Genomic DNA, 21,627 nt, shown 5'->3' on the forward strand with positions numbered 1-21,627 from the left:
TTGAAGGAAATCCTGCTTAAGCATGCTTAATCTGACTTAAATTGGAGTGTCATCTTATTTCTTACAATTAGCTATAAATGTAGTTTCTGTGATGGTTACTGTTTGTTAGGGTATTTTTGCTTTCAGCCTGGTTCCTCAAAGAAATGAAGCATATGTAATCAGGCTGCTGACGTGCAGCTTAGTAACTTTTGCACCGAGTTTAATAAAGAGGGAAGGTTCTTAAGAACGTTAGCTTCCCAGCAGTTATGTGGAGATTTTCTGGTGTGTAGAGGACAGAAATCTGTCATGCTTCTTTAAAACATGTCATCAAAAAATACAAGACAAATACTGTCCTGCTATTAGTAAATGGTTAATTTTGTGATGGAAGATAATCCATTATTTTCTACATAACCTGTTATAAGATCATCAGATTGTCATAATGTTAGGTATATCTGCAAGCGGTAGCTTTCTGGGGATTTGACCTGCTGATGCAAATGGAATGTTAAGGTGAGGGTGAATTTAGCTGAGGGGTAAACAATCATGCTTGAGTAAGGGGAAAAAGGACTGCTCTAAAGGAAAAGCTTTATTCCACCTGGACTTCCATCAGAAAAATGACAATCTTGCATTCAGAAATTTGCATCATAGAAATTATAAAACTTTGGGAAGATGCTATTTGATATTTTGGTGGAATGAAATCAGGAATTGTCTTACAGGTTAAAGAAGATTGTACATTGTTAAGAGGCAATAAAGAACTTCTTTGGTATTGCTTAGTGTACGTGAGGTGAGGTTTCTAGTGCTCTGTTAAAACATTAATCCATGGCAAAACAATATTAAAAGTAGAAATTCAGTAGCATTTTGATAGTCCCTAAAATTGGACAGTCAAAAAAGATATTTTTTTAACATTATTTAAAACAAGGCATAAATTGTGTTTAACTTGAAAGTATATCTCATTAATTTTTCAGTAATGTTTTGCAGGGTTATATTTGCCAAATCTTTTTGAGTAGAATTACTTTGTTGTGCAAATCTGTTGAAAAATATTGTCACTTTCAGCTGCTCTGGTGAATTTTTCCATGTGAATGAAAAGTGGAGAAAAAAATGTGTTTAAGAGTGGTAAGAACCTGCTTTTAACGTGTGGGTTATATCACTGCAGCAATGTCTCCTTGTTCCTGGCCACTCAATTTGGAATTCTTACTGATACATGTGCAGAATTTTGCAGGGTGACATTTCCATGGTGGCATCCTGACCTGAAGCAAAACTGAAAGTTCCCACTCCAAACTGAGCAAAACATGAAACTATCAAATCAAATAAAAACTGGTGAGTCGTATGAGTACTAAAAATCATCTTTAACATCTTGATATGCTCAAATATTATCAGCAAAATGGTCTGCAGTTGATACTGGTGTTTCTGTCCTCAGAGTAAGAGAGAGAGATTTCTAACCTCACAGTAAAATTCAGCCTTCAGCTTTGCTAGTACATAAAAGTAGTAATTGAAATGTTTCTAATGTTTTGTTGTCTTGTATCAGAATTGGAGGAGGTAGGGGTTTTTTTTTGAACTACAGAAAGAGGAAGGTTTATAGTGAGTTTAACCTGTGTCTGCCTCTCAAATGGATAGTTAAATTGTAGTTTTCAACAGCATCCCTTTAGTAAATCTTAAAACTTTGAGTTTGGGGAATGTCTAATGAATGCTTACAAATATTTCATATTTTTAAGTTTAAGGTTATGTGCTACCAATATATTTCACACTTCCAATGGCAGGTTTTGAGAGCTGTTAAGCTTTATTCAGTTATACAGAACTACAGTATACTTTTTCAGTAACTTGCAGACATTTTAAATGTTATGTTCAAAATATGGAGCAACAATGAACTGAAATTAGCTGATGATGTTAGCTGTTTGAATGGCAAACTTAGAGAAGTTCTGGTCTAACTTCTGTATTCTCATGAATTTTGACAGATAAATGCAGAAGCGGAATATAATGTGCTAGATACCTAAGCCATTTAGGGATGCAAGGGCTTTGGGCTATTTGTTTGTCCTTAAAACTGCTGTGTGAGATCTCATTCCTACTGAAATTGGTAACAGTGAATCTGAGGAGACAGGACACAATAAATCCAGAGCCCAAGAGACAGCTTTTTGTGTGTGTAGAGGGATGGTTCAGTTCTGTTACTGTTGAAATGAAATTATTCTTGTGCTTCATGGAGGCGGGCATTGGGCCTCAGTTTTTAATTATTTTTTTTCCCCTTAATTTCCTAGAGATCACGAGTATCATCTCCAGTTCTTCCTATTACTTGCGGCTGGCACAGGAATAATTATGTACAGGACTGCCAGTTGTATGTGTTATAAGTAAAATTCACATGCTAACAGTTAAACAATTTTTGTATGTGTGTATCTTACAAATAAGTTAGCACAGACAGTCTTCTCTAAATGAGATGGGTGTTACTGAGATTGATTTATAACATACTGAAAAGGAAAGGGAGAGAGTGGGGACTAATTATTCAACATCTTGCTCATCTGTGTTGCCATTTCCCAGTGCTGGAAGCTCCCTTTCAGGTAGCAGCCCATACTCATTTAGGAAAGACTCCACATCCACAGCAAAAAACTCCTCATTGAATTGTTCAGAAATGCTGATGAAATTGCTCAGAAGCTCCCCACCCTTATAGACCAGTAGAGTGGGAAGCACGTCGCTTGAGAAGCGATCTCCGGCCCCCGTGTTGGAGGCCTTGATCTTGCAGAACTTCACGGTGGCATACTCAGCTGCCAGGCAGGTCAAGCTGTTGTTGAGAGCATCGCAGCCCTTGGTGCCATCTTCATAAATGTGGACGATGACAGTGGTGTTTTTATGCTCTTTCTCAATGGCTTCCAGGAACTGTTCCCCATTCTGCAGCTCACACACATAACCATATTTTGGCCCAAAACTCAGCCTCTGGTGCATATCCTGCATGCAGCGTTTGCGGTATTTTTGTAGGCAACTTTCATCTTCTTGCTCATCGTGAATTAACTCATACTCCTGCATGCTCATCTGTGAATATTGAGAGAATGTTGTATTAGTAAGTGGTAATCTGTTGGTGCAGAAACAGGACGGGGCTAAGCTGTTCTCTGAAGAACGCTGTATTGAAAGCTTGGCCAGAGGAGAAGTTGCTTCCTACAATGATTGTGGATGGTCTTGTCAAGAGACAGGTGAACATCCTGTCTCAACACTTGCATGTCAGCTCAATGGTACTGAAGACAGTTTGGCAAAAACTTCTGGATCTTCCAGAGTTGGTGGGAATTTTGCCAGTGACTGTATAGTGGGGTCAAAGTATAATTCCTGTGGTTTGGGGGGGGTTGGGTCCTCCCCGTTTCAGAATGGTAATGAGCGACATTCAGGCTCAGAGCTCTATCCTGTCTAGTAGGTTTTTAAACATGTTAAAAGTTTTCCATTGCCTGAACCAAGGTTATGGAGCATTGAGGCAAGGAAGGGAGGAAAAAAAGGTTGAACTCCGTGATCTGTTGTTGTGAGATACACTGCTTATTTTACTGGTTAGCCTTCATTTGAGGAAGGATGAGGTAGATGGTTGCAGGTGTGTTTGTCCTGTCTGTATTGTGTGAGCTCTGCTAAGCTGCAAAGGAACGGAGTCTGGCAAATTCAAGATTTTCCAGCTTATGACTGGTATGTTTTATATAGAATGAAAATTAATTTATTTTGCCTTTCTCTTACCTTACGGCAGAATCTCTCTCTGGTCTGTTTATCATCTTTACTGAAAGATCTGTGTGGTGAAGACATTTGTCTAAGAATTTCTTTCTTGCTCAAGGATAAGGAGTCTCTGTCTTCACTTTCTAATTTAAACTTCCTCCAGTCATTGATCACGCCTTTGGGCCCTAAGAGAGATGAAGTTAGAAAAGAAACTGGCTGCAGCAAGAAGCTGTTTTAAGGAGTTACTGCTCTTTGCTGGTTTGAAAGTGTAACCTCTAAGGAGAATGCTGTGGTAGTTCTGATTGTAATGCAGGTCATGGTCTTTGGAGCTGGTCAATTAGAGCAGTTAAATTGAAATGGGTGTGTGGGAAATAATTTCAAAATTCCCATGGTGCTTTTCAAAACGAAACATTTTAATATGCACCTTAGATTATAAAGCATAACAAAGGAATATTTTGGTGTTTTCAGAGGTGACGTTTATTTCTGTGGAAACTTTAGAAGGGGCTAGGCAAGCAGCTTTTCCTTTTGTGATAGAGATGTGGTTGCTGGGACCTTGTTTTGGATTAAATTTCAGTGTCTTGAGGTGGTGGCTAAAAGTACTACACCCCATGGTGAAAAGGGAAGGTGACTTGTTCTTTTGCAAACAAGATTTCAAAGCAGGAATTAGCCTGAACCTCTTGGCATAGCAATAACAGTACAGTAGCCCAATTTCCAAAACTACCTTGAAGCTTAGGTGTGGATGTAGTGAGTCCCTAAATATATATATATATATATATAAAAATCTTAGCCAACAGCAGCAAGGCTGGTTGGGAAAGAACCCCAGAAAGAGTTATTACAAGATTTACATTTATTATAGCATACAGAAAAAGAAGCCCTCTGAGCACAGGGAGGGAATGATTGCCATATAGTTACCTGTTGGTGGGGTGGGATAGTGGTACCTGCCTGTAGAGCTGAATACAATGTCGGTGCTCATAAAAATCATGGTGATTGAGTGCTGGATTAAAAAGAATTGTGATTCCAAGCAACGATGCTTTTAAATGCTATGCTGTGTTGGCCAAAAGGATTTATAGGTTCACTTTTAGCACTGAATGTTCCTTCTAGAATAAGGAAAAAGTAATTCAGCCTTTATATTGAAACCTTATAAGCTAAATCTAACGTGTGTGTGGGTTTTGTTGCTGTTTTTTCTTCTTTATTTTCCCAGAGGAAGAAAGGCCATTGCTTATGACTGAAGCAATAAACCAACAAGAGCTGCACTGTGGCTTCTTCATGTGTCTTCTGTGTTTGCCATTTGCTTCGGGTATGAGGAGGATTGGCACAAAGATCAGTTTGGTGTCACCTGCCCTTCTCTGAGGGGTGTCACTCTGCTCCAAACTACATTCTTATTGGCTTTGGAGCCTATGTTGCTGTGCAAGGGATTTGGCAAACCAATTGGATTTACCCGAATTCTGGGCATCCTGGCTGAACAGGGTCACTTTAGCTTATTTTTAGAAAAAAGGAATACAGTTAGTTTCCTTGCCTGTGTGTGTCGCCTGTCCTTCAAAATCTTCTTCAAAGCTGGTGTTGGCATTTTCTTCCATCTTGGTGGCTGGAGTAGGAGATGCTGCAAATTAAAAAAGGAGAACAGTTAAGAACAGGATAGAAAATGGATAAGCTTACAGTGGGTACAGCGTGGTGTGTAATTTCCTGCAGCTGCTAGGTGTCAGTGAAGATCAAAATACACGCGATAATTGTAGTCCTTCTCATAGTCTCATAAAAAGCAATTAGGACGTATGTCAATCTCTTTAAAAAGATGTCTGGCCTGATTCTTACTGGAAGTGCCTAGGTGAGGTTTTCTTCATTATACTGTTCCTTCTCAGTCATCAGAGAATATTGGGGAACATGGGTGAAATAGTAGTCGTAAAACTTTCTGCAATGGGAAAGTGTAGTGAGGATTTTCTTTTTCTTTCTTTTTTTTTTTTAATACACCTTGGAATCAGGAACCTATTAATTTTCCAAGTGCTGTAAGTATTTATTTTTAGGAGTTGTCTGAACTGTTAATATCTTATACAGAAGATGGAGCCAAGTATTTGAACCTGTTGGGCGAGAGACCTCTGAACACCCTGCGGCTAGATTGCTTGTACTGGTTGGGCCATGTTTATTACAAAACAGAAAAATTGATGTGGGTTATAAATGAAAATCGCTTTCTTGTTCCACCCATTCTATAAGGCAACCCAAGCAGTCAGGTGGCAATTACAGGGCACTGCGATACAGTGGTACTCACGCAACACCCTTTTTATCTTTTACAGTGGCATTTTTGAGGGGTGAAGTTGTTCTTTGAGGAAGGAGTAGAGTTTCTCTTAGTGTGCTCCCACCAGCAAGATGAGCACAGCTGGGTGGCATCAGAGCATTATAGAGCAGCAGGGTTTGGCCAAAGCATCAAGTTCTCAAGGTCAGGCTGATGTTCTGCTGGTTCCTGAAAGTCACAGTAAATGTTCTTGGGCTCCTGCAGCTGTCTTGAGATCAATTACTTGTTTCAGGAGCATATACTGGGGGAGAAAATACTGATTCTTCACATGCATTTTTACTGCATTGCTGATAGACATTACATAGCCAACTGCATGAGCTCTGCTCTGAGTCTTTTCTCATGTTGCACATCAGTCACGGGTTTTCTTTTTAGTCAAAAACTGTGATTCTAATGTGATAAAGTGTCACTGTCCGTGTGAGTCTTAAGGCAGATGATCTGAGTGCTCCCATTTAGTCTAGGCCAGTTATAGCTGTTTGGATGTTTAAGGTAAACTTTATTTGACTTCACAGTAAGTGCTGTCTTGAAGCAAACACTGAGGTGTTACCACGCCATGAATGCCATATTTAAAAGCTGCTGGTGTATTAGACTACAGTGATGTTAGTGTTGTAGCATGTATGAACAGGAGGAAATGCACCTTCATTTTTACATGCCAGCATCAAGGGATGAAGTGAAATAACAGCTGAGCAAGAAACAAGGAATCCAATTCTTACGTGTATTGGCACTAAAGCTGATTAGTAAATGTGCAAATTTTGCATTCGTGTACTCATGGCAATTAATCAAAACTTGTGGGAAGCACTGCAAAACTGCATTATAATTTAATATATACTAATAAAGTATATAAAATTCTTTCTGTAGATAGGTCTGTAGATAGATTGTTGTCAGTGCACAGATCCAAATTACTGGATAAATTGCTATTCAGTCAATTCTGAAATAGAAGTATAGAAGTAATCCCTTCTCACGTAGGCAAAACTGACATTCCCGGTCACTCCTGTGACTTGCATGGACATCTTCAAAAAGCTCTTCTATCTGCTGATGCTGAGGATTTTCTTTGTTCCATGAGGAAAGAGGGTTTGAGTCTCTGTATGCTTTCTTGTTTCATAGCCATTTCAGTGCCTCTTAGGGCTAAACACAGGCTATGAAACAGGCATTCTGCAGGCTCAAACCAGAAAACTGACCGTGCTTTTGGTGAAGCATTAGAGATGAGAAACAACTGCTTAACAAATGAAAGCTTTCCATAAAGTTTTTATTACTGATCTGTTGTACCTAATAAATCTGAAAAGCTTAGGTGAATCATAACAGCATGGAAAGCTGTGTTTCACCATTCTTTTGCAGTGTGGCATGAGGCAAGAGCCCTGACAATGCACAGGCTGGTAAGCTGACCACGGAACTGGGGGTGGGGAACTCCTAAAACTTAATCCTAGCTCTGTGACTGAGTCAGCCTGTGCGCCTGGAGCAAGTAGTTCAAACTGTTCTCCTTTCCGCTCAGTGGAATTACAAATATTTATAGTTCTTATCTTGGTGCTAGGAGAATTAGGATCTCCAAGCCAGGTGTTTCCCAATTAGGCACCTGAGGACAATGGCGTATGGACATGTAGCTGCAAGGTGATCCATGGGAAGTTCAGTTATAGGATGAGCTGGCTCTTCTGTGATACATACTCTTCCTTTCAAAAAAGTGCAATGGAAAAAGTTGTAAGCTATTGCATTTAGTGCGTGAGCAAAAATGGGTAATCACTAGGGTAGGAAATCCACCCACATCCTTGTGAAGGGTTTAGATGGAGTTCTTTTGTTGCTGGTTGTTGGATTTTTTTTTGGGGGGGGTGATGTTCTTTTATATGCTGGGCTAGCAGCATTTCCCAAAGAAAAAAGTAGGTTCTCAATATCTGCAGAAATGTGGGTGCTACCAGTTCTGGAGCATGTTGTGCAAGTGCAATGTCAATGTGTAATATCTGAGACAGTAAAGCAGATAGTGTCACAGAGCAGTTTGTAGTGACCCGTCACAAGGTATCTTAGATCTAAAGTTGCCACCTCCCTGGCTTTACAGGTGTGCTGAAATCCAGCGTGCCCAGTGGTGGGGACAGCCAGAGCTGTCCTCTGTGCCAGGCAGCAGCTCTTGTGAGAGCAGCTGCACTTTGCAACCCCACAGACAGACCATAGTGCTCGTGTTGGCGCACCCAGCTGCAAGTGGGTCCTAATTAGCTGACTGACAGTGCTGTCTTCTAGAAATTCATTAAGGGAATCTGTTAATACAACCCCCTTAAACCTGTCAGCCTGAGAGCATCATGAAGCACAGAGGTCAGAGGCAGCACTTAACTGCATGGGGATGGTTGCATTTGACAGGAGCAGGATGCATGCTGGAGAACATACATCCCTGACCGTTGCAACCATCTCTTAGCGATTTCTTACTCTTTTAAATCTGATTTTTTTTTCTTTTTTTTTTTTACGTGAATGTGCAGTCTCACAATCCTGCTAAGTATTTGCTTGGGATGAGAGCAGAATATCCTGAGAGCGTAGTCAAGTCGAACAGCAATGCAGGGTGATGGGCAGTGATGGTGAAGTGACAATAAATGTCGTCACTGAAGCTCTTTGTGCCTGTTAGTTCTAAGGAAGTACCGACAAACCTTTTAGGACACTAGCTGCATTGCTACTGACCTCAAGTTTTCACTTGCACCGTTTTAACAGCATGTGACATGCCAGATGAGCAGCAGTCTTTGGAGGGGGAGGGGTATTGCTGAGTTAGAAGATATATTGCTTTTGCCATCAGTTTTGACAACTGAAAGCGATTCCTAATGTTTTTGTTTGAAAAGTGCTAATGGAGAGAAAATTTTTTCCTTAGATGGTCTGCAGATCATCAACATATTAGACCATAGTTTGTTACGCATATGGTGACTTCACATACATATTTTAAGAGTCTGATCATTCTGAAACTTATTTACTTTCCTGTCTTTGTTAGACTTTCTGAGTGAAGAAAGCAAAAATGACAGTTTCTACATAGATGAGGTTTGAGACCTTTCTGTGTCCCAAAAGTCACTTCAGCAAGAAAAAAGTCTAAACCTCAAGTATATGCCTGAAGCTGTCATTTAATTTCTATGAGCTTTGGATCTGTTTAGCTCATGAATAGCAGTTCCTATTGCTGATGCTCACCCTTCTGTTGTCATTAGGCCAGATGGGTCAGCCTTACTACAGGGTAGAAATGACCATTTAGTAAAGTGTTTCTTTTTATCCAATACGAAAGAATACTTTCTGCTTAGTAACAAATATTTTGTGCCTTTGGCCTTTACAGAGAGTTATCTGTTTACCCAAAATGACTTTTTTTAATTTTTGTTATTACTGTTTTCTCTTATGCATATTAAATTTCTAAGGTAGCTTGGGAAGAAAGCACTGTACCTGTGTATTTGTAATGAAGGCTTATTTAGTCCTTGTAATATATTGCAGCTGTAAATAGTGGAAAGTTATAGCTAAAGAAGACAGGGAAATTAAAAAAAAAAAATCTCTAAACAAACTGTAGAAGGCAAGATGCATTCTGTAAAGGAGAAAGCCAATAAACAAAACTCTTAACTTTGAGGTTTTGCTGCTAGTCCAGTAAGTAAACATGAGAAATATTTTTTCACAAAATATAAACATGCTGTAAGCACAAGTTTGCTGTTCTGTGTATGTGAAATCCTGCTGAAAATTATGTTCTGTGTTTGGCTTTAAGATGATAAATGAGCAGCATGCTGTGAATCCCCTGCAATTGGTGGGACATTGCTAATGAGCTGGGAAGTATGAAAATTTGGAGACTTACAGAAGTGGAATAATGAAAAGCAAAGGGTCTTTGCCAGCAAGATGTGATTGCACATGTATGTTTTGAGCTATGTATGGGTGGTTGGTCACTGGTACATGTGCCCAGAGTGTCCCCTTGCCTCTTGGAAGAAGTGTCTGGATTTTAACAGCATTTTCCTCTACCCAAGCGCTAACTTGAACTTTGCTTCTCTGCCTGTTTTTCCTGGTATCCATATGTGGAATACCTTCCCTGTTTATTCTTGTCCCCTCCATCAAATGATAATGGCCACCAAACTTACCCAGCAGATGGGCAGTTGCTTAAGCAAGCCAAGAGAAGGAGCAGCTGTGGCTTTAAATGATCAGGTTGCTAGAATTTGGGGGAATCAGGTAAAATAACATGGAAATGGAATAAGGCATTGTTCACCCCCACCTAGGCAGTGGAAATGTCCCAGTGTGGCAGAATCGAGTGGGTCCTCTGTGTGTGAAGCTTTGCACGTACTCTTGGGAGAGTAGGCATCCTCCTCTGCTAGCAATCGTGACGAATTTCCAAGGGCCCTAGTCCAGAGCTCACTGATGACACTTCAAGCCTTCTCAGTAATTTTGGTGTACTGCAGGGTGTGACTGCAGCACCAGCAGAAAGGGTTGAATGCCTGTTTGCATGGTTAGGATGTGTGTTCTTCAGCCATGGCTCTTTGGTAGCTGCTATACGAAGCACTGTGCTTCCAACAGACTGTTCATTCCTCATGCTATATTCTGTACGTTGTGTAGTTCCTGCTGGCTGTCAAAATGCACGTTTTCTGAAGAAGAGACTGGGCAGGGGGTTGGAGCACATTAGTGAATGAACCAAGTGCTTTGCAGATAGTCCCTTTAAAAAAAAAGGGGGGGGGGGGGCGCGGGTCAAGAGCGCCATGCATCCTTGGAGGAGTATGCATTTAGATCTGCAAGCGGCATCATTATGTAAGCAAAATCGATGTCAAGGTCGGAGGCCAGAATTTCAGACCTGTTGCCAGAGCATTGCAGAGGGAGCTGAAAGCCATAAGCATCTTAGTCGTCCTTGGGAGCAGATCACTGCCAGGCACCGAGCCAGAGAGCTGCTAATCACAAACAGGGTCCCTGCAGCTCCCTTCACACTCAGAGACCCCAGGTCCCTTACGCTGAGGGGGGTAAATCCAGACCCAAGGGCTCCGCGCTGCCTACTTTGAGCGCTTGCACCGGCGTTATGTTACCCAGATCCATGATGTCAGGCTTATTACATGGGTAAATGGAAATGTCCTGGGCTTACCTAAAGGAAAACCGTAGTGTATCATGTAGTGATTAGATCACTGCGTTTGGGGCGGAAACATAATTTCAGAACACTGGAATGGGACTTTATTTGCTTGAAGAAGGGCTCATACGATAGGAAGAAAATACAAACCAGGATGGGCTGACGTAGAAAGCTGTCAGCTTCACAGGTCACTCTGACGGATGGGATTGGATTATTCACTCTATCTGCTTTACTGTTCTTTATTTGTGAGAAGGAGACATTTTAAATAGATGCAGTCCAAGATTCATTTATCCTCAAGGCTTTGCCAGTTAGGAAATTCCCTGTGTGACTACCCCAGGCTTCAGCATTGTGTTAGGTTAAAAATCATAGGAATTAAAAAAAAAAAAAATCCCTTTCCCTTCTTTTTTTTTTTTTCCCCCAGTCTTTCAAAATTTATGCTGTACTTATGCACCAGAAATTATTCATCTTTTATGGATTGCACATTTCTGTATTTCATTCTGAAATGGGAAATTAGCTCAACATTTTACATGAATCAGCTTCACTTCTACCACAGGACCACTATGTTTTGTATGGAAAAGCAGAATGTAGGTATTTTAAAACAGGACTTGTTTTATTACTTAAAAAAAAAAAAAATAGTTGATGTTAATAAGGTCAAACTTCAATTCTCATTAACCAGCATGTTTTATTTGAAAAAGCTTAATTTTCTATATTACATGGTGAATGTCTTTTGAAAAATCAGGATTTGAATTTTTGGAGCAGGTTACGTATTGGAGCAGTTACATAGTTCTTACCATTGTGATGAATTTTTTCTTTTTTTCTTTTTCATTTTTATTCTGTCAGGAAACCTATTTATTTAGCTTTTTTAAAAAAAACTTGGCTATATCAAGCGGGACGGAAGAGGAGGAGGATGTTTATTAGAAGCAAAAACAGAACAGCCAACGTTTCAAATGCAGATATTTAAGGGCATGAAGCTCAATCCATGTTTAACCTCAATGGCTGGCCCAATTTCTCAGTTGGATTGAGCATTTCATCATGGTACTCTGAAAGTCAGGACAGTTTTCAGTTAATGTTTGAATACACATTTAATTTCTGTACCCCAAGTAAACATCTGTATGCCTGCTGGAATTAACATGTCTTTCACAATTTGGCTGGGGTTTATTGGTGGCATTAGCAAAGGCGTGATGAATGGCAGAACCCTGGGGGAGAGTTGGTGGGTTTTTTTTTCCCCAAGCTCAACAGATGTTTAGCAGCACATATAATCCCTATAATTTGTCAAAAATCACTTATGTCAGAGATGTAACTCTAGCAGTGACTGGAGACAGGCATTTAGGGAGGTTGATGGCCAGCGTTTTATGGAAAAGGGAAGCAGCCTAAATTTGTTGTGATGTTAATTAAAGATCTAGAAGTAGTGCCGTGTATGGACTTTGAGCAGGCTCCTGCTGCTGCTTTCTATCCAAAAAAAAAAAAAAAAAAAAAAAAAAAAAAAAAACAAAACCAAAACAAAAAAAAAAACAACAAAAGGTGCCTGCAGGGGAGGGCTGGGAGAAATCAAAACTTGTGAATTTGGGAGAAAATCCAGTGTTTGGTTTGAGGTAGGTTTTGACCAAGAATGCCTCCTAAGGCTCTGGATATGCCAAAAAAAAAAAAATGCCTACAGAAAACAGCAAAATAATTTGGCTCCAAAATGATAATATTTAATTCTGATGTGGGTTGGTTCATTTATTTTCTTGGCTTGGTTGAAGGTTTTCTTTTGTTTTTGTTTTTTTTTTTTCAAATGTGTATTTGTAACTGTAAAATCAGTAGGAATTTTCGCTTTTGCTTTCTTTGTATCTACCCTTCGTTATCATTATTAGCAAAAAGCAGGCTTGACCTTGGCTGACAGGGTCCCTATAAATGCAGGCTCTACCTAAACAGTCTTTCTCTCAAATATTGAGAGAATTAAGGAGTTAATAATAAAAAAAAGTTGTTCATGACAGCTTTCAAACGAATGTACTCTTCATTCCTGGCTTTCTCTGAGCATGCATCTTCCGAGATGTGTGAAGATCTTGTTTGCTGCTTTCCCATGATTTGAAAAGTTATATTACCTTTCAATTCTGACACTGAATTCTACCTTTCTCTGCAGCTGGACCTACTCACGCTGGTTGGACATCCCTGTGCAAAAGGAAAAGAGCGCAGCATCTAAATGCTTTGGGCAAGCTAGGGCAGTAGTTCTTGATGGGGAGTATTTAAGTTCTTGGTAGCTTAATTAGATTTACATACGTCTTGTGGTGATGATTTGGGCGTAAAGTAAGTCTGAACAGACCAAGTAACACTGTGCTATGGTAAGGAAAGGAACATCAATGAAGGAGCTATCTTCAGCCTGTGCTCTCAAGGATTTCTTGTGTCTTTGTTCCTGCTGCCTTGGAACTAACTGGTCCTGTAGGACTGGCAGAGCCAAGCAGATCAGGCTTGCTTGTGACTGCCGGCTGCTTGCTGTGCTTCCGTTCCCTTTTTTTATCCTTCTGGTGAAGTGTCCTGAGGCTCCACCAAGCACATCTCCGTGTTTTAGAAAAGTTGACTGATTCAGTGGTTCGCATCATCTAGTTACAAGCATTTAACTTAAGGCACCGCAATGGGAAGCTGTTTTTTCTTAGTTTATCGAGCCAATGGCAGGGAGCAAGTCCTCAATGTGGCTTTACGGAAAATGAGTGTTGCTTTTTTCAGGTGTCTTTCATTGTCTTGGGCTGGAGAAACTAGCTGTGTAACGTAGATGATTGGGTTAGGCTGGTGTCTCGCCCATTCTCCTGTCTGTTATTTTTATCAAGCAGATATTCATTCTGTATTAAAAGCTTTCAGCCACTCTATTAATGTGGGAAGAGCCACTGCCTAAAGATGGGATGGGTCTATGGTTCTGTATCTCTCTTCCCAACCATCCACAAATGTTTCTTATGTGTGTAGAGATATAAATTTAAAAGGTTTTTCTTTCTTAACACTTACACTAACACAATAGCTATGATCTGCAGGTACTGGATGCCAAATTGTTTTCTCCTTACAGAGCAGAAAGTGAAACTTGCTAGTCTGGGGGTTTGATTTCCATATTTATCTTGAACGGGAAGATCCACATGTAGAAGTGGTGTACCTGTGTTTGCCAAAAGGCAGCAAAAACACTGTCAGGAGGATGATGACAATCTTGGATTGGGTTCGCTATATTCAAAAGAGATGAAAAAAACCCCAAACTCCTGTATTGAACTGTAAAGCTGTTGCCAGCTGGATGTTACAAGAGAATTTTTATTTATTTTTTTACTTGATCGTTTACCAAAACATGTAGTAACTGTTTATAAAATAATTAAATGACAGGCATCTCAGTCCTGTTCCAGTCAGCTGCAGCTTCACAGAGTGTGCTCCAGGATCGCCTGACCCCTTGCTTGCGGTATCAGAAATAACGTTGTCTCCTGTGTATCATCCTGACATCCCTTTGGCAACTACAATGGCATGAATTAAAAGCAATAGTAGGAACGTATTCTTCGTGTTACCTTTATTGATCAGATGAAAGCCAATGTGGACAATGTTGTGTGGCCACAGAAACCCCTGGAGAGCTGTAGCTCCTGCAGTGGTTACGTCAGGTCCATGGCTTCAGGGCTTATCCCTTTCCTGCACAGCTCTTTTATGCCACTGGTGTCATTCCAGAGACTGTGTTTTTCTTTGGACCCTGTGATTGACTCTTAGTAATAAATGGTGAACTTGCACCAGGTAAATTTTAAACATGTTTACATGTGGCTTTTAAAACTGCATAAAATTAGAATTAATGGTTTTGCTTCCTTTGTAGACCAAAATTAAGCAAACTCAGGTTGCAGTTGTGCAGCAACAAAGGCATTTACACAAGGTTTTCTGAATGTGTAAACAAGTGTCATAATTTGGAGAAAGGGCCAATGGCTTAAAACAGATGCTTTTCTTATCCTGCTCCAACACATAGCTCAGAAAAACAGCATAGTAAATCCTTTCCCTGGAACTTGCTTTTTTTTTTTTTTTTTTTTTTTTTTTTTAAATGTAGAAACTAGAGTGCAAATTCTGGCCCGGTTTTCCTGTGTGCAGTTAGTCGTTTCTAAGACTCCTTCACAGGGACTGCCATGGCTCTATCCTGAAACTGATTCCAAATATTTTAGCCTTCACCGTGGTCGGGCTACACTTGTATCACCTCGTAAGAAGCCAGCCTGGCTGCAGCCATCTCACAGTGTATTTTTCTTGAAGGTGTCAAACATTCATCTGAGCAGGAGAAGAGAGCATCAGCAGAAGAGGGCTTGTTGTAACAAGCAGCAGGAGGTAGCAGGCAGCTTGTTTGCTTAGGGGAGAGCTGGCGGGAGGGGAAAGGGAGGAAAGAAAATGAAGGGAACTAAATTGTCTTATCAGAAGAGATCTTACTGTAAATGCCTCTGATTCATTTCATCTGCTTTGTATGTGCACACCAGCAGGATTTGCACACCAGCACAGGGCTCCAATGCCAATTTACCTCCTAGGGACAGAATTTGGAACAAAGCCCAGGTGAAGAATTACTATTGCCTGTGTGATATGAAAATGCGTACACAAACCTCAAGAAATAACTGTTGCAGATACTGCAGTCCTACCTATGGGCTGAGATGTCTGAATTCCTTTGGTTCCTCAGTGCTAATCTTAAGGGTAAGTGGAAAATATACTCAACAGTGTGAGTTTCTAGTGAATAACATAGGAAATGAGCGGTAAGTGTCTGAACGCCATGTGTCTTGTCTCGTAGGAGGTTGCTGCAGGATTTAGGTACCTTCTGCAAAGCATCGGAGCGGTCCTGGCTCGTTGCTATTGTGGCTGACGTGCTAAGCTAAGCCAGGTCCTGACCTCTCCTCTTTGCAGCAGCTGGCTATAGGATCAAGAGAAGTAAGAACGAGGTACTGATCCGTGTTCTGATGGTGGGTTTTTTTCCTCCCTCCAGATTTGTGTATGCAGCAGACTGTAACGTTTGGTTAAACCTGAGCTGCTGCAGGAACTTGACTGCAGCTGGGGCATTAGCTGCAGCCGGCATGGGAAGCGGATGGAGCAGCATCCATATGCACTGTGCTGTACTTAGGAAAGGAGAGGGATTCTGTGAGCATTAGAAGTAATGAAATCTGATTTTTCTAGGATTTTTTTTCTAATTATTTTGGTGTCTAAAAGCTTTTTGGTGTGGCTTCAGCACTTAAAAGGGCTCTATTTATGGATTCTCCACTGTTAAAGAGTAAGATGTGAATGCATGTGAAAGCACTCACTCTCCCTCTGGGAGAATTAAACTCAGATACAAAACCAGGGAGTATCATAAATCAAAGAAGAAAAAATGCTGTTTCAGATTACCATGATGTCAGGGGGTTTGGGATTTACATGATAAATGACTGTTACAGCAATAACTATCCCAATAGAACAGTTCAAATGTGAATCAGTTTGCACGAACCTCATCTATTGATGTGTTTCAACAAGCTCTCTAAAAAAATCAAATTTTAATTCAGTTAAATATTCAACAGTCAATAAGGACTAGGTTGGTCTGTATAACAGCAAGTTTATACCGATGCCTACTGTATTGTAGGAGAGTCTTGGACGATGCATCAACATTCAGACTAAACAGAAGAGTATAATAAAATTCTAAAGTCCTAAAATGATTGCTACTGTATTTTAAGTAAATAGCCACTTTCTAAAATGATTTATTAAGTCATCTAAGTAAGATCTGAATAAAGCCACTTCAGCGCATTGTTTACCGCAGGCTGTGGATTACTGACGTCTCCAAGACAACTTTGGCTCAGTGGCCTGAAACCCTTTTTGGATGAACTACTGAACTTAACTAATCTTGAGAGGGTACAGGCATGATAATGGGAACAAAAATTTGCATTCATTGAGAGAGATGGTCTCCTGAACAGCAAAGGGTGCTTGGAGGTGGCTGTAGCATGGGCGCTGAGGAAGTCCCCCAGGTCTAAAGCTTTGCATTATATTTAGATCGTTGGTGGTCAATGGCTGTCATGTTTCCTCATCTGATGGAGCCTGACTTTTCCTAACTCTTTCTGAGCGTTTACTTCATCCTCTTTGTTTGAAGGCTTAGCAAGGTTAATTTTAGTTAGGCTGTATTTTCAAATGTGCCTCTTGCCTGTGACCAAATATGATATGTAACAAAAACTAGGACAGCATCCAGCATGCAAGAAAACGAAGGTGAGCAGCTGCCAAATGCTGCCTTCTGGAATCCCTTCTCAAGAAAGAATTAAGGTCTTCTCAGAACCGGTTTTGCATGTCATTGAGGGTTCAAAGGACAACGCCACTGAACTTAATGGTCAACAGCATTGGTATGCTTGGATTTAACTTAAAATTGTCAGTGGAGGCATTTTATCATTCTTTGCTTTCGAAGAGGTGAGATGCAAGGCTTTATCTCATAATTTCATTCAAAACAGTCTGTTTGCTTTATTTAAAAATAACAAATGCCTGCCTTAAGGGATGTGTGAGAAAAGGAACGGTTGCTATCTTTACTGCTTTAAGCCTAGGCGGTATCCCTGCTAAAAGGAGAAATGGGACTGCACGGTTATCTTTGGGTCCCGCTGGAGGCAAGTGTTTTAATAGGATTCCAGCAATTATGAAGGACAGGACTCAGCACCAAAATTACTCCATGTGATACTTCGTGTCAAAATGACAAAACATTATTATACTGTGCTTTCATCTCAAATTAAGTTAAAATATTTAATTCTGTGCAAAGCAACTCTCCTTAAGATATTGCATAAATAGCATAATTTAAGAATATTATAATTATGTCATATTATACATGACTGTTATATTACTGAAACGGCAAGGCTATGTAAATATGAACAAATTTAATTTCAAGATGCCTTTTGAATGTATTACTTTAATGTTTTCAAACCAAAGCATTGCATTTGTGGAAGTTCTTGTCAAGACAATTATAATAAAAAAAAAAAAAATTGGTGAAATAGGTTTTTGTTAAGAACAACTTTGATAACATATTTTCACCTGGCTCTGTGCAAGACCTGTTGGCCAGCAGTTTTACTGGGCTTGGAGCAGCTGAGGTGGCGCATTAAAGTCCAGCTTAGGGCTCTCTGCAGGAACCACAGATCCTGCAATGTTGCAATCTCTTCCTCTGAACGCTGTGAGGAAAACTATACGGCATTTGCCCACTACAATTTCTTGTGTTTTCCTTCATTCTCTTTGTTACCTGTGGCTGATACAGTGGAAAGGATTCTGGGTCATCAAAACCAGTTCCTTGTTTTAGCAGGTAAATGTATGGAGATATCTTTCAGGCTTATTATCATACTTGTTTTACTTGTTGCCCTCATCTTGCATATCTGTCCAAAATGAAAATGCTGATGAAAAATTGAAATGTTTCATTTCAGCTTAAAAAAAGAATTAATGCAAGAGGTGACATGAATTCACAAAGTCTTTCAGTTTAAATAGTTGGAAGGGATTTTTTTGTTTTGTTTTTCATTTTTGTTCTTTTACCCAGAAAGTGCTATTCCCCTAATTACAGCCAACTCTTCTTATACCTGATATTGGGTAGACCCCATTTCTCTCTTTTTCTTTTTATGTTGTTCTACTTGTAGTTCTTTGATATGAACTTCCAATAAGCGGCAGAATCAGAATTGCTCTGTTCTTGGATACCGACTGTGAAAATTGCTCTGCTGCTTTCTCTTGAACTCCGTAGGCATTGAACATTAAAGGCAAAAACTGTGGTGTGCATTCAACGCAATATAACAGTTCTCTGTGTTGATTTATAGCGTGTTGCAGTTTACATTCAAATCGGTAAGAAAATTTCACTATATTGGGAATTAAGGCTGTAGTTCCATCTAACTATGGTTAGCCATGTGCCTTGAAATGAAACCTATTATGTAATTTAAGCTGGGATAGCACTGAAAGCGAGTTACCAGGCTCTCCGGCTGAGTTCCCTGCATCTTTTTGCCATGTTAAACATACCAAATCGTTGTGGCAGTCTGGTTTTTCTTTCCTCTCCTTGCTCACCAGTATCTAACTGTAGTGCTCTACAGTCTCTGGAGGGTTTTCTGTCCACCAACAAGGTGGCTTGTGGAATATGGGTTTGTGTTATTCTGGTTTTATACCACTGGCTATCTGAAAGTGGTCTAGGAAGACTAGGTTTAAAAGATAGGGTGGAAATTTAAGGGTGATGCAGATTTTTTTTAATAAGTTCTTGCATCTCCTGCATTTAAGACTATTCTGAAATTGCACAGCTTTTGCATGTAGTGAGAACTGCAGCCTCTTATAATTGCAGTTAGTTGCACAACTGACCTGACTAATCCCTGTAATCCAGTCTAGTGTAATATTTATTGAAAATACTTCCTTGCTGAGATATCACAGACCCTTTTTTCTGAATTAGTGCACCTTTTTTTTATTTTTTTTGGAGACAGGGGAGGGGCGGGGGTGTCCTTTGATAGTGTAACTCACCTAGGACAAAACTTTGCATTTGAGAGGAAGATATGTACAAATGGCATCATGAGTGTTTTGGAGGTGTAAAATACCTGTAGAGTTTTTGCACTTTGTAAATTAGGAATAAGGGAACCCTGTGATGACTTCAAGATCCATTGCTGCTAGTGATGAATTCCCTTTATTACTGGAAACTGATAGTTGATTATACTGGTGTATAGTAATCATCTTTAGCTATGCCATTTGCTCTCAAGTTGTATTATTTTGATTATTATCTTTCATTCCCTAATGCATTTCCCCATGATTTTAGCCATGCTGTAATTAAATTGCTAGGATTAGACATTAATATTTATAATGGAGATCAGCTTAAAATCCCGTTCTGAATTAGAATGAACTATTCATATATAATTCTAGCAATCTGATCTATCTCAGCTGCAGAAGAGTGACTTTATGTTCAGACTGTTCCCTCCTGTCAAAAAAATTTCAAGTACTGGCAGAAAACTTGTAAGCGGTGGATTGTAAAGATCATGTTGTTTGTGTAAGCAGGTTGGAAGCAAGAATCCAAAAATGTAGTTTTGCTCCAAGGTTTCTTGACCACTTAGACCTACACAATTCACAGCGTGCTCACCTTCTGGGGATCTCAGCTGTGGAAAGCAATCGCTCAGTATCAGAAAATGGGGGTTTAGTGGACTGTTATATATACTAAGTTTTCTTTGTTTGCTCATGTTATGGTTATTTCCTAAAGACTGACATATCTATAAAAAATATAGCTGTTCTTATGCCAAAATCCAAATCTGAGTACAAATGATGAAGACATGCCACCAAGAACAGCAGAATACTGATGGGTAAGTACAGCAATCTCTGTATCTCTACTGAACTGTGGTCCTGATGATTTTATTTTTTTTTTCCATTGCTGCCAATGGCACGTTGTCCTCAAAGCTGGCTCCCAGCTAGGCAGGGGGCACTTTCTTCATCTTTCATGTAACACATCTTTTATACCTTTAGTTACATACTTGCAGCCTGCCTAACATTGATGCTGTTGCACCACCTTCATAGCAAAATTTTTGTCCAGTACATTTTGTTTATTATTCTTTCACAGCAATATTTATACTTACCAAAACATTCTTCTGCAAGAAAACAATTCTGAGCCTGAAATTAGATACCTGGGTAAGTAGTATTTATTCTAAAGTTAGGATTTAGAGTTTCCTGGAGGTTCTGAAAACAATAGACCCAGACAAGGAAATTTTCTGGGGATTATCCCAGACGTTGGAACCCTCCACTCACCCCTCACCAGAGCACAGAACTCTACCCCAGTGCAGACAGAAGAAATGGCATGGTTATATTCTCTTGCAGATTCTTATATACAGGCTAACATTCAAAGATAGGACAAAAGAGCAGAAATCCCATTTTGTTAAATCAACAACAAAATCAAATAGAGGCCTCCATGCAAGAAAAATAAAAGCTCTGTTAAATTAGACATAGGTATCACTTCTGATAGCCTGAGCACACGCTGTCAGCAGCTCTGGGGTCTGATTTCTAATAAGTTTCCTCTTCCCCAGAGTGACTCCATCTGGAGTGAAGCACCACTTACTCCCATGCTAGAGCGAAACCTCTATTTATTTAAAGCATTAGCAATGACAGCTCTTACAACTTGTTATTCTCAGCTCAATCCAAACAGCCTGCCAGGTTCATAGCTGGAAACCCGGTGTTAGGTTTTGTCGCAACAGCTACTTTTCAGCCAGATGCCAAAGGTAAGGTGGTTCTGAGAGACCGTATCAGGTACGTGTATCTATTAAAACATTTAATACACTGCTAATAAATTTTAGCAGCTGTGGCCATTTTTGGAACACCATATTTTATTTCTCTATTAAAATAAAACTTGAAAGGCAATCGACACACGAATCACTCTACCTGAGAGGCTCAGTTGCTCAGCTCCGCTTTTTTTCAAGCGTTGACCAACGTCCTTGGTGGCTTGCAGGAGAGCAGCTGGATTACAACTGACCACAGATAGACCTGGTCTCAGATTTACATTTCTGTGTAATGATGACCCTTGCAGAAATAGCTTTGGACAGGTAATAGGATTACCGTAAGGGAATTAGAAAATTCTGCTCATTAGTTTGAGCCAATGAAGTTGCAGACTGGATAGAGGTTTAAAGGATTTAGTGCATAGTTATAATTGGGAAGGGAGAAAAACAACTGAGCCTGAGGAAGAGATACAGATGGCACGTTGGCATTGCAGAGCAAGGTGTATTAAAAATGCTGAAGATATACA

At 39.9% G+C, this 21,627-nt stretch overlaps 1 protein-coding gene across 1 annotated transcript; it reads right to left on the bottom strand.

Moving 5' to 3' along the window:
- Positions 1–1,730: 1,730 nt before the first annotated feature.
- Positions 1,731–21,401, bottom strand: PDC (phosducin). The gene is made up of 4 exons (XM_080406465.1): positions 21,267–21,401; positions 5,162–5,245; positions 3,670–3,830; positions 1,731–2,991 (listed from the first exon to the last, which is right to left on the bottom strand). The coding sequence occupies exons 2-4, from the start codon at positions 5,220–5,222 to the stop codon at positions 2,464–2,466; spliced, it is 750 nt and encodes a 249-aa protein (XP_080262591.1). The 5' UTR covers positions 5,223–5,245; positions 21,267–21,401; the 3' UTR covers positions 1,731–2,463.
- Between the last annotated feature and the right edge of the window lie 226 nt (positions 21,402–21,627).

The sequence above is a fragment of the Falco punctatus genome (genome assembly GCF_963210335.1).
Source record: "Falco punctatus genome assembly, chromosome: 11".
Taxonomy (NCBI): Eukaryota; Metazoa; Chordata; class Aves; order Falconiformes; family Falconidae; genus Falco; species Falco punctatus.

Bases quoted from the DNA above. Each gene is read 5' to 3' on its own strand.
- PDC (XM_080406465.1), bottom strand. From the start codon at position 5,222: ATGGAAGAAAATGCCAACACCAGCTTTGAAGAAGATTTTGAAGGACAG. The intron at 3,831-5,161 runs GCAAGGAAACTA...CATCTCTCTTAG, and splicing joins AGGACAGGCGACACACACAG to GGCCCAAAGGCGTGATCAAT. The intron at 2,992-3,669 runs GTAAGAGAAAGG...CAATATTCACAG, and splicing joins GAGAGAGATTCTGCCGTAAG to ATGAGCATGCAGGAGTATGA.